Here is a 16,178-nt window from a genome sequence, read left to right on the forward strand (position 1 = left end):
AGTCAGAATCGTCCTTCCGATTCTGTAAAGATAAAAGTGCACTTAATGAATCACTGAAAATAACAACACCTGTATATATATATATATATATATATATATATAGATATATATATATATATATATATATTTTATCGATTCCAGTGCAAGAATAATCGCAATCGATTCCGAGAGGTGAAATTCGATAATCTTTTTCCTTGGTAAATAGAAAAATAAGGCGCATACCGTATTGTAGAAAGCGGCTGAACTATAATCCCCCTTTCTGGAACTTTGGATCCATCAGCTGTATATATGGAGTTGGTTGGACCATTTTGTAGATGTCAATTCCAAACTCAGTTGTTGTAATTGTATTGGATGATCTGATTTCTTGATTTGTGAACTTAATCATGTGATATGACTGGTGAGCAAAATAATTTATAAATCTACGTGTCTGACATCCTACACTAGCGTAATGCAAATCATAGCAATATATCTCCATGTACTATTTAGTCTCAATCTTCAGACCCTTAATATTTTGTTAGTGCTGAAACCTATAGCTGATGCACAAAAACTTATGAATGCAGATGCAGAAGGGGGCTAATGGCTGGTGGTTATGGTTGGGGTGGTGGAGGACAGTAGTGTACGCGCAGGGGGTGGTTACAGGCGGGGTTCAACCCCCCTTAATTTTTTTTCAAACCCACCCCCCCCCCCCAAGAATTCAACCCCTCCCCCAATAATTCTTTTTTTTTGCTTGTCAAATTTTTGTTGAGATACAAAACGGCGCAAAAATTGGTGGTGCATGAAGACTTTTTTCTTGTCAAGTTATTTGGGGGTAGGAAACGACCTAAAATTTGTAGTGAAGAGTGAAGACCTTTTTTTCAACATTTCATTCAGCTTGAACCTTGACCCCCCCCCCCCCCATTTAAAAATCCTGCCATCCGCGTATGCTACTGGTGGAGGGGGTGGTTAAGGCGGAAGGGGCAAGGGAGAATTAAAGGACACACGATGATCACTTGGCGCTGTGGCGTGCGCCTGTAATCCAAGCTGTGGGGAAGTTACAAATTGATGCAGAGGTTCGAGCCCTGGTCACGTCTTTCGGATGGTGACGTTAAAGGTCGGTCCCAGACGTAAAATAATCATATCTGATTGATACACGTCTGACAAAACTCAAATACACACACACACAATAGTATTTTTTTCTTTCCCTTTTGGCCTCCCATACTTCTGCAATGCATGCGCGCGTATGCATGATCGTTGGATTCTTCTAGTGCGTGCATGTGATTTCACTACATTACCGTATATTCAGCTTGTGACGCAACAAACATGGCGTTCTTTGGAATGGGACCGAGTTCGAGACCAAGTTCTAACGACACTAAGTTGTACGATCTTCTTGGAGTCTCTCCGAATGTCGAGAGTAATGAATTGAAAAAGGTTAGTTATAATTTTCTTACGGTAAACTATCATATTGGTTGGGCATTCATGCTAATTGTTGCGTTGCTATTTACCAGAATCACAGGTGATTGAATGAATGAATCAATGAAAGGGATAGGGGCACGCATGCGGTACCGGTACGGTACCGGTACCGGCATTGTCATTTGACGGTGTGTGTGCTGCATGCTGCTGCATGCCAAGCTATTGCTAGACCAAAAACTTCAGTCTTGGAATAGGTATTTAGTTGTTCAGCTGCGTTGGCTCCACTCACCAATACATAGAGTGATAGACTGAAGAGCTAAGTTAGAGGCCCGTACGTAAAAAACAACGTATACCGCCTTACCGGTCATGCCGGTAATAGCACTAAGTAAAGTCAGTAGAGGCGCTGGTCCAAAAATTGGGATTGTCCCAGAAAACAAGGATATCCTTATAAACCAAGACAAATTATGTCTTGATAAATTGAGACTGTCCTTGTTTATGGGGACGTTTTTTCTTCACTTCTCCCTACGGGACAAAGACAGCAATTAGGGGAATTGAGAGTGCTAAAAATAGATTCAGTGACCTCAATTCCCCCCAGTTCACCGTTTATTTATTATGACTTGCCGTCTTCCAATAATCTTGTTATGAAACCTGATATGTTTACATTGACTAGCACTCTTGATTGGTGTCGCCACTCAACAGGTGAATGAACTTTCCTAGATTTCTTGTGTGAAGAAATCCTTATAAACTGAGACAGTCCCTGTAAACTGGGACGATCCCAATTTTCTGACCAGCGCCTCTACTGAAAGTTAGTCTTACTGTAGGGTGGACAAATTGAAATCCTAAAATTTTTATTTGAACGTCTTCACATTTTTATTTACAATGACATGAAAGAGAAAACAAAATCAAAGCAAACATACCAACTCCCAGTTCCAAAGGTTTCCAAAAAGTGAAGATATTAAGTGTCAAACTATGGCCTTTGTGAGACCAGAAAGGGACAGAGATAACCGATTCAGCCCCCTAACTTCCCCGAAGCTAGTTGTCACGTAAAATGGTCGATGAATAGCTAGTTTCGAACGACCTCCTTAAATTAATATTCAATTTTAAATTTGCCGCTGCAGCCCGGCTCGTAGTCTGTGGTAGCTTGTGCACGAGACGTTATTACGAAACATGCATTCTAAAAAGTAAAAGTCTCTCCATAAATAGAAATTTACGAATTACTTTAAAAATAAACGATGATTCATATTTCATACCTATAAATGATGATCATTTGACATATTCGACTTCTAGATTATGTTTTTGGTGGAAGTTATTTCCATCTTTTCTTCTCCGTCAGAACTCCGAACGTAGTCACGGCCATGCCGTGCCCAGCGCACCCGGTACTGATGCACTGCGTATACGGTATGGGTATACCAGACCGGCCTTAGCTAGCTAGCTTCCCAATTTCTTTCCACACAGTCATGACATGCCGTTACCAATTTCAGGACATTATTTGTAGTAAATATAATTTTTTTCCCTTTTTTAAACGTATCAGCCATAATAAATAAATAAATTTCGTCTACTTTTATTTTTTTAATAATAATTATATTACTGATAAGCCTCATTACACCGCATTTTTATTTAATCAGCAACATGTCCTGAAACTTGCTTCCCACTGAGCTATTTATAGTACTTACCTAAAATTTCAAAACTTCACATGTGCCGATGGAACCTTCAAATCCAGGTCCTAGCCGATTGAGTTCATTAATAATTAAATCAAAGTTTTCAAAAAAAATAAAGAAATGAATGTCCCGAAACGAATCATGTAGATAATCAATGTGGAATCATGTGGAGTAGGTAATGATTAAACTGATGAAAAAAATTGAACTTGTGATCAGTGCTCCTCTTATTGGAAAATTATAACAAATCGAAGCAATGGGTGCTCTCTTATGCAAGTGATCCATGATGATAAATGCCGGACGAGCTGGGTCTTGTTTTCATCGTTAAAGTTTGAAAGTTCATTTATTAATTGGGGTGACTTGAACACATCGGTAAAAGTATCAGTAGAAACAAACATAATTTACCTCTATATCATAAACATCCATAACAATATAGCACTGTATCAAACATATCAATTATTTCAGTTTTATGCTTAGAATACTCTTTTATGTTTGAGTGGAATTTCCCCATTTACAAGTTCAAGTTACTCTGTGCCCTTTGGTTCATGTCATGAAACCCGTTCTTATTTTCATTTCATTCATCAAATCAAATACGGTACGGTGCAGTGCAACACGTGCAACAATGCCTGCTGTGGCGTATTGCAAAGATATCAATGTCTTTATGACATTGAAGGCCTATTCTTTGGTTTACAATATAAAATGCTGCAGTTTTTGTCTTCAGGAAGATTTGTACTTATTCTTTGACAACAACGAGGAAGCTGCCCAGGTGGAATGGTGGAGCTGGTCCAGATTCAACAGAGGAGATACGCCCACATTCGCATACCTCTAGGTAACAACACCCCCCCCCCCCCCCCAAAAAAAAAAAAAAAAAAAAAAAAATAGAAAATAAAATATAAAAAATGAGTCAAGCAGAGTAAAAGCAACAGTGGAAAATCTTTGATAAAGGCAAGTAGAAAAATTAAGAAAAACAGGCCTAAACAAATAACAATTATATCTATTTTTTTAGAGCTAAATTATAAAAATAACTTTTTAGTTTAAATAACAGTTTCATTGTATTATCAGCAATTTAATCCCAGATATTCCCCCCCCCCTATCTCTCTCACGCTCTCTCATCCTCTGAATTTTATTTCTTCAAATAGAATGTTGAAGCCCATCGATCAAGCTTTGAATTTCTGCGTCAATCAGGGGAATTCCCTGGGTCTCTTGACAGGCTTGGGGTCGAACATGTGCCATTTGATCTCTCGCATGCGGTCTTTCCATTCAAGTTGTGGAAAATTCCATTCATAAATAATTTAGACTAATATCCAGTCTTTTATTTTTTTCATTCGATTGATTTTCCTCACTTTACATGGCAGCGACTGTATTTCTCTTAATATTTAAAAAAAAAAGACTGTTTTTTAGACTAGACGTAAAAGTCAAGCGTCGCGCCACGCTACCGATTCATCAATATTCATGAGGAATCGTAACCACGTGATCGAAAAGATCGTCGGAAACGTGAATATTCAACAGCACTGGATGACGTCATTTTTGTCTCACCTGCATAGCAGAGTGAGACTATAGGCGCCGCTTTTCCGACGGCGACGGCGACGGCGGCGGCGGCGTCAACACCAAATCTTAACCTGAGGTTAAGTTTTTGAAATGACAGCATAACTTAGAAAGTATATGGACCTAGTTCATGAAACTTATACATAAGGTTAATCAAGTATCACTGAACATCCTGCATGAGTTTCACGTCACATGACCAAGGTCAAAGGTCATTTAGGGTCAATGAACTTTGGCCGAATTGGGGGTATCTGTTGAATTACCATCATAACTTTGAAAGTTTATGGATCTGATTCATGAAACTTGGACATAATAGTAATCAAGTATTACTGAACATCCTGTGCAAGTTTCAGGTCACATGATCAAGGTCAAAGGTCATTTAGGGTCAATGAACTTTGGCCAAATTGGGGTATTTGTTGAATTACAGCCATAAATTTGAAAGTGTGTTGGTCTAGTTCATAAAACTTGGACATAATAGTAATCAAGTATCACTGAACATCCTGTGCGAGTTTCAGGTCACATGATCAAGGTCAAAGGTCATGTAAGGTCAAAGAACTTTGGCCACGTTGGGGGTATTTGTTGAATTGCCATCATATCTCTATAAGTGTATTGGTCTAGTTCATAAAACGTGGAAATAAGAGTAACCAAGTATCACTGAACATCTTGTGCGAGTTATAGTAGTTTTCAAAATCAGCACTGCTGCTATATTGAATCGCGTGATGCAGGTGAGACGGCCAGAGGCATTCCACTTGTTAGTTTTTTGCTTGGGAATCCAAAACCCTGATAGGTATTGGCATGAAACCAACAGGAATAACACTAGAATACGATTTTCTAATGACCATATAATGTGCAGCTCAAAAAATGCACGGGATCAAATTTTTTTTAGTTTTTTCATCATTTCTGGATTGAGGGGGCGGGGCCTATGTACTTTTGACATCAGAATCTCTATCAAAAGTTCTTTCGCTGAAGTTAGCCCACATTTTTCATAGACTTACCAGTTGCCAATCCCAAGCAATTTAATGATCAAAATGTGGAAAAAACACTGTCACTTCCGCATTGGTCTCGCCGTGCGTTTAGAGAGAAAACTCGGGAGGAATTGGGTACAAAATCCACTGAAATCTTCGGCATCGGCCAGTTTTTAGATAACGAACGATAATAGTAGGGACAAGTATAGTATTTGTGAGTATGAGTCATGTTTTTATCTTGAAGATGTTAAGATTTATATTTTTAAAAGATTTTTTATTGTATTTATCGTGTTTTCATTTTGCATCAACATTGGCAAAGATACTTTGACATTGGGACCATTTGCGAGCTGCGGCTTCCTCGCAGGCAGTGTCGCGGGTTCCAGGATGCTCGTTGTCCTCCCTAGTCTTAGCAGTAACGTTAGACATTCGGCGGAAACCCGACTTTTTTCACTTTGTCTTTACTTAAAAATGAAATAAAGTTTAGGTCTCAATGATCATTTTTTTTTACAATTAAAATGTCACATTATAAAAGTGAAATAAGACCTAGATTCTAGTTAACAAGAAATTAAATAAAAATTCAGAAATATCCTACCTTAGATTCTTATTAGAACGCAATTATTGCTAGATTTTAATTCCTTTCAAATGATGATCAAATGTTTAGTCATCCTCGATCCTCTCCTTGGTCATCGTATGGTGGTGGGTAGGGACAATGATTTTCCGCCATTGCGGAAAACGGACGGAATTCACAGAATCGGCCGTTTGATACGGAAAGTGGCTTTTCAAACGGAAAATCACGGAAAACATGTTTTTTCTCAAAATGCACAAAATAGCAACAGAAATTAATCCAAAATACGAATATCAACTGAAAAAATACGATCTCTGCAACAACAATCATGACAATCAACACATCCCAACTACACTTGAGCCTCTCAATCACTCGATCGTATCTAAATTAGTTTACACTCACGTCCGCATATAAGGCATAATTAATACGGCCGTGTGTTGCTGCCCTCTGCGTTCGGTCATAATATAATGATCACGGTGATTCAACAAATCCAAAATGGCGGATAGGCGGAAGTCGTCGACTGCTCAAAACGATGTCTGAAAAGTCCCCAAATCAGCGATAAAATCCCATTTAATAATAAAATAATGCTAATAATATGAAAGGTGAGAATGTATCTATGTTGATTATGTTTCTCTAAATAGTTTTTGAGCTCGAATCTCTTCGATTAAAATGGATTTTAAAGCGATGTTAGTACATTGGTAGATGCAAATTTTGAGCAGCGCTAGCATTTTGACATCGCTACTCATTGCGTATTGGTTTTCTATGTAAACGGAATTGTCAATTTTTCATGTACACAAAGTCTATGGGGAAACGGAATTTCCGTTTTCAGACATGCTGAAACGGAATTTGAGATTTTATGAAACGGAAAAGGCAATTTTTAGAAACAGAAAATCACTGTCCCTAGGTGGGCCCTTGTCTGCGCACCTAACAATTTGAGTTAAGATTTAACATGAATTTCTTCTTATTTCACAAAATCTTTCAGTCAATAATGTTCCTTATATTATTAAAAGTAAGTGTACCAAATTTCTCATTAAAAAATGAAAGAAAATATAGGATTTTCTTGAAAAAACCTCGGGCAGTCATTTTCAGATTGAAAAAAAAATGATACCCCATGTCTGCGCACTCATTCACTTCGCACACGATTCGGGGATTTTGATGCCGTCACATGAAATGCCCTAAATTCATTATTTTTCCACCATTTTGAGTCGGATTTTTTAATGAATACCTGTCTATGTATTGCATGTGAGAGGTTCGTGCTCGTTGCGTATCTTCTTTTACTATAATTGCGCAGATACGCGTGTGCGCAGACAAGGGGGACTGCGCAGACTTGGGGGAACTTGCCATAAGTAGGGTGGACAAATTAAAATCCTTGAATTTTTATTTGAACGTCTTCACATTTATATTTACAATGACATGAAAGAGAAAACAAAATCAAAGCAAACGTACCAATTCCAAAGGTTTCCAAAAAGTGAAGATATTAAGTGTCAAATATGGCCTTTTTGTTGACGGCGATAAGCCGATTAAGTCCCCCGATGCTAGCTGTGACGTAACTTAGTTAATGACTAGCTAGTTTCGAACTCGTTTGAAACTAGTTCCTTGACCTTCTGCTAATTAATATTCAAGTTTAAATTTGCCGCGCCAGCCCGGCTCGTAGTCTGTGGTAGCTTGTGCACAAGGCGTTAGATCTTTATTACGAAATATGCATTCTAAAAAGTAAAAGTCTCCCGATAAATAGAAATTTACGATTTACTTTAAAAATAAACGATGATTCGTATTTCATACCTATAAATGATGATCATTTGACATATTCGACTTCTAGATCATGTTTTTGGTGGAAGTTATTTCCATCTTTTCTTCTCCGTCAGAACTCTGAACGTAGTCACGGTCATGCCATGCCCAGCGCACCCGGTACTGATGCACTGCGTATACGGTACTAGGCCAGCCTTAGCTAGCTTCCCAATTTCTTTCCACACATTCATGACATGCAGTTGCCAATTTTAAGATATTATTTGTAGTAATTAGAATTTTTTTTTTCCTTTTAAAACGTAATAGCCATAATAAATAAATAAATTTAGTCTACTTTTATTTTTTTAATAATATTTATGTTACTGATTAGCCTCATTACACCTCATTTTTATTTCATCAGCAACAAGTCCTGAAACTTGCTTCCCACTGAACTATTTTTAGTACTCGCCTAAAATTCCCAAACTTCACACGTGCCGATGACAGCTTCAAATCCTCTTTGCTTATTAATATTTCATGAATAATTACACAAAAATTTTCAAAAAAAAACAAAAAAATGAACACCCAAAAAAGAATGATGCAGATAATTAACGTGGTATTGATTTGAATATGAACTAATCAGGCTAATGTAAAAAATTGAACTAGTAATTAACCCATAAACTGCTCAAAAATTGTATGTAAGTAACCGGAACTGCTGAAGGTTATTTTGCTGTGATATCCTGTTTGGACCTATAATTCAAATAAGAATTGTAGAAAATCATGTGGGTATGCTATAATTATGATCAATATATCAATGGAAAGAGTAATTGATAGGTTTATTTTGGTGCCAATTTCAAGGTCAACAGACGTAATTTGACATATTTTATTCATGACAAAAGAGGGCGCTATTATGTAAACATGTTTTGTCAATATGAATAAATTGATCTATAAGTCATTACCCATTTGTTTGTTTGTTTTCTTTTTTCTCACATCTGATGGATATTAGGTCATATGCTGAAAATTTCATGTTTATAGCTTTTTTAGTTTTCCTTCTAGACGAGTTTGTCCGAGAGGAGGTGTGGACTAAAATACAAGGAAATCGCTTGGAGATATTTACCAACAAAACCTCCATTGTTCATTTCAAGAATAACATGGAATTTACTTTCAAATAAATACTTAGTAACACTCTCTTCTCTCTGACAGACAAAACCCTCGTCAACAAACACACCCACTCCCACACACCCCCACCCACATACCCACTCACACACGCCCATACACCCATACGCGAATACATACATGTATGTATGTAGAGCGCTATTCTTGATCACAACACCTTCACTAAAAGTGGTACATAAAAACATGTACAAACAAAACAAACTGACATATTGTATTATATTATCTTAATATTTATTTTATCAAAAAGAGCCAAGTCATCTGGATACCAAGTGGGAAACATTTTCAGCACGATATAACATGAATTGAGGGCTCCCTGTTCACTCCAATGATACAAATTCTTAACAACGGGATAACTTTGAGAAAATATGATAAGGGTACTTTGTTTGTCTTAAAACAAATTATGTATAGATAAACAACTAAATAAAATGATTAAATTAATAAATGACGGCATAATTTTAGGGCAAATAAATTCCCCCCAAATAAATATAACTAGCAATGATAATCGCGAACTATGTACTAGGTACTATGTACAATGTTTCGACCAAGAACAAAATCATAGAAATTAAATCAGATCAACTACATATTTTTTAGCACAAATAAGTTCAAAATAAAAATAAATAAATAAAAAAGAGAGATTGCAGTGCGTTCAGACAGGTCATACATGTAGAATTTCAAAAACGAGCCAAGATTTACTTTGGGTCATGTTTGTCCCAACACTCTGGACATACCCCGACATTGCAGAGTGAACAAATCCTGTTTGTACGTTTATGTTGATTGTTGTCTCTGTCTGAACATATGCTGCAATCTCTCCTTTTCCCCTTGGGAAGCTTTTGCAGTGAGCAGCCATGTCTACGTCTTTTCTGGGATGGACCTGGCTGATCTGGATACCCAATTCCACCAAGACGAGGCAACCTCTCTGAGGCACACATGGCCTGTATCACCAAAATGTAAAAATTTTTACGTGGCATCGGATCATCATTCAAAATGGAATACAAGATAGATGCATTGAGTAGAGCCTTTTGAATCAAACGCATTGCCACTTTGACTGTCCATCTACGTGATTTGCGTTCTACCTCGTACTCATTTTTTTGGTCAGCCAGGTCCACCCCCATCTTTGTTTGATTGTACTTGTGTACGATCGGTGGTTTTGACTTGTCAGTCTTTTCGGCCACTCTGACATGATTCCCATATTCATCCACCCAGTTGGCCGTTTAAGATGTTGATATCAAAATTACCCCTGGCTGTTTTTGTGTCTTTTTTTGTCTAAAAGAAATTGCCAACAGCTGCCCCTTTCTTGAAGATGTTGCTGTGCCAGCAGGATTACGTGCCTTCTTCACAGCCTCTGGAATTCCTGCGGTTCTGTTCTTCCTTACAGTTCCAGTCATTTTTATTTTCTTGGCATACATCTCATCAAAGAGAGTGACGTGGGGATACCAGTTGTCGGTGGTCACATGCCACCAACTATTACCGAAGTTTTCCAAAAGTTTCTTGACAATTGCGTCTGGTCGGTTAGGTAGACAGCTTTGTATGCCTCCGGAAGATGGTCTTCACTCCCGGCGCACATGCTACACAGCAAAGTGTATCCATTTATTTCGCACAGTTCATAACTTTTAATTCCGAACTTGTGGTGCTTCTTGGCTGGCATGAATTGAATTATTCCTGCCCGTCCACGAAACCCCACCAAACCTTCATCTACTGTCAGATACTCTCCTGGAATATACACATTTGTAAATTTGGCGTTGGCGTAATCAAATACATAGCGTATCTTCCTCCCCGGGTCATCTGGATTGTCATCATTGTCCACATTGTAGAATTGTATCAGACGCAGCAGTAACAGGAATCGGTCACGAGGCATCACTTCTGGAAATGCTGGTGTCTTCTGGCTCCAGTCAGTGGAGTTCCAATAGTCTGGAAGATTTGCCTTCCTGATTAGGCCCATGTTCAGGAACAGTCCAAAAAGGCAACGAGAAGTCCAATACCCATCTGCTCTGATATTTGCCAGTATCCTCCTCTGCATATTGAATCGGTGGTTGACTCGTGGGGCGTCGTTGTCGATGTCTGACACTCGAATCCAGGGCCCAACAGCAGCTCTAGCTCCAGCAGCAACCCCCACTCCCTGGCCGTTAACGCTGATCACTATCGCTGTCACTGTCATGACTTTCACTATCAGATCTCGCGATCTTATCATCAGCTTCGTCCTCAAAATCACTCAAATTCTGCAAATCATCATTGACGATATCACTACTAGCGTCGTGCTCAACATCTGCCATATCCACATCACTTCCCGAATCCATTTTGATGTCAAATATTGATAAAACTCTGATGAGTACGAACTATGAAAACCAGCTGATCGAGTAAACAAACGCAAATGCATACCACACGATCTTCGGCCAATTTCGTTCATTCGAGATATTTCGGAAATTATTCATTATTAAAATTGAAAAACAATAAAAATGCACTGAAATTATCCATAAATGCAAAAACCTGAATAAAAAATACTTGAAATGATATTATAACTCGTAATCACGCCTTTTTGGTCACTGAAATGCATGATTTAAATACCCGGAAGTGGAATTTAAATATCCCGATCGTAATCGCCATGTGCTCTCCGAAGCTTATTTTTAGCTCGGGTTTCGTTGACCAATTAGAAGCGTTTTACTAGCCCGATCGTGACAAGTTATGGCTTGAAAGAAAGCGTATGATTCACTGATTCTGATTCCATTCATAAAATTTCCCGAACCCGCTTAGATTTTTGCCGAAGATGTGAGCGAAAGTAAGCCATATATGGAGGGCCACGATCGTGGCCCGTCGACATGTGTGGTAGGCCACGATCGTGGCCGATCGCAGTTTACGGGTTAAGGCTCCTTTGATTTGATAGTGATTGAAAATAAATGAAATGGGTGCTCTCTTGTGGAGATCCATGATGAGAAATGCCGGACGAGCAAGCTGGGTCTTGTTTTCATTGTTAATTGAAGTTTGAAAGTTCATTTATTAATGGGGGTGACTTGAACACATCGGTAAAATTATCAGTAGAAACAAATATGATTTACCTCTATATCAGGGATTCTCAAATGATGGCGCGCGCGCCACTTGTGGCGCACCGAGCCTTGCGGAGTGGCGCTTGGGAGCAGGTATAAAAAAAGAACGTATAAATAAGGAAAAATTGGTGAGAAAAAATGTATCTACCAGTAACCTGGAAATAAGGATTTGGTGATCATTTTAATACAAAGAGAAAACAAAAACTCTTTACTTGACACTTAATTGCTAATTGATTTTCTCAAATTTTGTCCGATTTAGCACTCAATAACCCCTATTATGGAGGGTCGATGGTGTTCTCCTTTTTATTTATTCTATGCTGTACAAAGTTAATGTTCCACACAAGTGATTTGAAAACCCCGTTTGTAGGATTTCTTTTTCAACGGCGAGAAATTTTCCATTTCCAGAGTATACGTTTTGGTTAAGAGTTAAACATCAAATAATATGATATTCAAAGTACATCCTAATCTTAAAAGATTATGAATTTGGTACATAACAAGCAGAAACTTTGTTTCCGGAGCCGATTAAAATCCGAAGTTGTAAAAGTGAAATACATGTATGGTCAGATGTATTGCCTGCCGTGATTGCCTGCATGCACTCTTGCTTAACACGAGTTGTAGAGAGAGAGATCTATCAAGAGGGGCAGTTTGGGGCGTTATAGTGCAGTGCAACGCCTAATTTTCAGCCCTTGCAAAATCGGGGAACGTAACTTCAGCCACTGGCGTACAGATGGGGGTGGGGATTGGGGGCCCCCCAAGTGTTTCACGGCCAAGAAAAAAAAAGGAGAAAAGGAAAGAAAAGGAAAGGGAAAGAGTGGAACATTGTATAATTTTCTTAATATTATGTCAAAATATAGATTTTTGTATTGAAAAGTTCAATATTTTTGCTTCAGCTGCCATATCTTGCCCCCTCATTTTTTTACTCATTACGCCACTTTCTTCAGCCAATAGGCCTGGTGCAAAACAGTTTGAACTAGTGGTATCATTGGTATGTTGTGAAAAAGTCACTGGTAATTTTTATTTTAATATTCATATTGTGTAGTTTGTTGGCATTTGTATTTCTTCTGTTGATATTAATTAGAGCCCGTCTGGGCAATTTAAAAGGCCTCATATTCCAAAACTTCTGGGGGCTCTGCCCCCTCGACCCCCACCAGGGGCCTCTGGACCCCCTCCGCTGATACATTGCTGGTTTGCATAATGGATAGTGCGGGGGATAGTGGAGCATTACAGATTCTCAACAAGAAATGTGGCGCTTCAAAAAAAGTAATTGAGAATGGCTGCTCTATATCATTAACATTAATTTTACCTCTAAATCATTAACATCCATAACAATATAGCACTGTATCAAACATATCAATTATTTCAGTTTTATGCTTAGAATACTCTTTATGTTTGAGTGGAATTTCCCCATTTACAAGTTACTCAGTGCCCTTTGGTTCATGTCATGAAACCCGTTCTTATTTTTATTTCATTCATCAACGTGCAACACAGTGACCATGCCTGCTGTGGCATATTGTAAGGACTTCACTGTCTTCTTGACATTAAAAGCTTATTCTTTGGTATATAGTTTAAACAGCTGTAGTTTTCTTCTTCACGATGATTACTACATGTTCTTCGAATACAGTGAGGAAGCTGCACAAGTAAAATGGTGGAGCTGGTCTAGATTCACCGTAGCAGAGACACCCACGTTCGCATACTTCTAGGTAACAACAACCCCCCCCCAAAAAAAAAAAAAAAATATATATATATATATATATATATATATATATATATATATATATATATATAAATAATGAGTCAAGCAGAGTAAAAGCAACAGTGAAAATTTTTTTAGTTAAACAGTTTTCTTGTATTATCAGCAATTTAATCCCAGATGTTCCCCCCCCCTATCTCTCTCACGCTCTCTCATCCTCTCTGAATTTTATTTCTTCAAATAGAATGTTGAAGCCCATCGATCAAGCTTTAAATTCCTGTATCAATCAGGGGAATTCCCTGTGTCTCTTGATGGCCTTGGGGTCGAGACAGAATGCTGCATGCCATGCCACATTAGCCATTTGATCTCTCACATGCGGTCTTTCCATTCAAGTTGTGGAAAATTCCATTCATAAATAATTTAGACTGATATCTAGTCTTTTATTTTTTTCATTCGATTGATTTTCCTCACTTTACATGGCAGCGACTGTATTTCTCTAAATATTTTCAATAAAACAACTGTATTTGAGACTAGACGTAAAAGTCAAGCGTCGCGCCACGCTACTGAATCATTAATATTCATGAGGAATTGTAACCACGTGATCGAAAAGATCGTCAGAAACGTGAATATTCAACAGCTCTGGATGACGTCAGTTTTAGATTTTTGCTTGGGAATCCAAAACCCTGATAGGAATTGGCATGAAACCAACAAGAATAACACTAGAATACTATTTTCTTACTACTATATTGTGCAGCTCAAAAAATGCACGGGATAATATTTTAAAAAAGTTTTTTCATCATTATTTCTGGATTGAGGGGGTGGGGCCTATGATGCACAATTGACATCAGAATTTCTATCAAAAGTTCTTTTGCTGAATTTAGCCCACATTTTTCTTAGACCTACCAGTTGCCAATCCCAAGCAATTTAATGATCAAAATGTGAAAAAATATGGTCACTTCCGCATTGGTCTCGCCGTGGGTTAGAGAGGAAACTCGGGAGGAATTGGGGTATAAAATCCACTTAAATCTTTGGCATCGGCCACTTTTTAGACAACGAACGATAATAGTCAGGACAAGTATAGAATTTGTGAGTATGAGTGTTGTTTTTATCTTGTAGATGTTAAGATTTGTATTTTTAAAAGATTTTTAAAGGTATTTATTGTTTCTTCATTTTGCATCAACATTGGCAAAGATACTTTGACATTGGGTCCACCAGCGAGCTGCGGCTTCCTCGCAAGCGGTGTCGCGGGTTCCAGGAGACTCATTGTCCTCCCTATCGTAAGTTGCCATCTTGGATGACGTCATCATCCTTACAGACGTCTTTGCAGTCATATATCGCGATTCGTGCCACTGCGTTGCGCTTGTCTATGTAAGTGCGCTCGGAACTTGTCACCCGCATTGATTGGCCAGGATAATCGGAAAGCCTTCATAAAAGCCTAACGTACTCAAGGCTCAACTCGGGCACCAAAACCTTCATATAGTATTTTTTGGTGGCCCGATATTAAAGTTTGGTGGCCCGAAAATTATAAAGAAAAAAATTAAAATTGAATAATACAAACTTCTATAATATTAATTCTGCAGCCACGACCACTAAGACAAGTATGTACTTCCACTTTGGGTAGACACGCGACACTACCGCCGGTCAACGATGATTGTCCTCTCCAACATCGTGATGATTGCAGAGGCAATCGTAAACTCTTGAGGTCGCATTATTTCCGGAAATAGACGCACTACCATCTGATGTTGTTCACGATAATAGTCCTCTTCTCAACAACATCGTGATGACTGCGGTGGCTGTTGTGAAATCCTAGAGGTCACATGACTTCCAGAAATAAAAGCACTACTATCTGGAGTTGTTAACTATGATATTCTCCTTCTCTACAACATCGTGGTGATTGCAAAGGCAATCATAAACTCTTAAAGATTGCATGACTTACCGAAATAGATGCACTATTATCCGAAGATGTTTACAATGATATTCACCTTCTCTACAACATCGTGGTGATTTCAGAGGCAGTCGTTAATTCTAACTTTATAAGATGTCACATTAGCTAAACTATTGCTAGTGATCATTCCTGCAGATAATATGTATTAATATTAAGCCTGAGTCATATCGATTATTTTGAAAACCGGTGTTCGACAGCTTTAATTTGATTGAACATCGATGAATCAAATTTTTTAAGGCCGTAGCGTCGATGCGCTATGCACGCACTGACAGTACGGTATGCGCTGGCCGGCCGGGTGAGCGTTGCACAGGCAGATGACAGAGCAAAGTTGGTTTGCATTTTCCATGATCACAAAACACAAAAAAGGCCGGGGACCAATGCAGAATTCTTCCCAAAATATCTTCAACAATGATATTTGCAGATGACAACATATAAGTTTAAAATGAAACAATATTAAAGACATGAATCACGCAGAGTCGATCCAAATGATT

General features: G+C 38.3%; 1 protein-coding gene across 1 annotated transcript in view; it reads left to right on the top strand.

The window, feature by feature from the left end:
• The first annotated feature begins 1,299 nt into the window (after positions 1 to 1,299).
• LOC129255070 (dnaJ homolog subfamily A member 2-like) overlaps positions 1,300 to 16,178 on the top strand; it is a 38,549-nt gene continuing 23,670 nt past the window's right edge. Inside the window, exon 1 of the mRNA XM_064095738.1 lies at positions 1,300 to 1,407. Within this exon, the coding sequence (XP_063951808.1) occupies positions 1,300 to 1,407 (108 nt within the window). The remainder of the gene's footprint in view (positions 1,408 to 16,178) is intronic.

This window comes from Lytechinus pictus, chromosome 2, assembly GCF_037042905.1.
Source record: "Lytechinus pictus isolate F3 Inbred chromosome 2, Lp3.0, whole genome shotgun sequence".
NCBI classification, from domain to species: domain Eukaryota; kingdom Metazoa; phylum Echinodermata; class Echinoidea; order Temnopleuroida; family Toxopneustidae; genus Lytechinus; species Lytechinus pictus.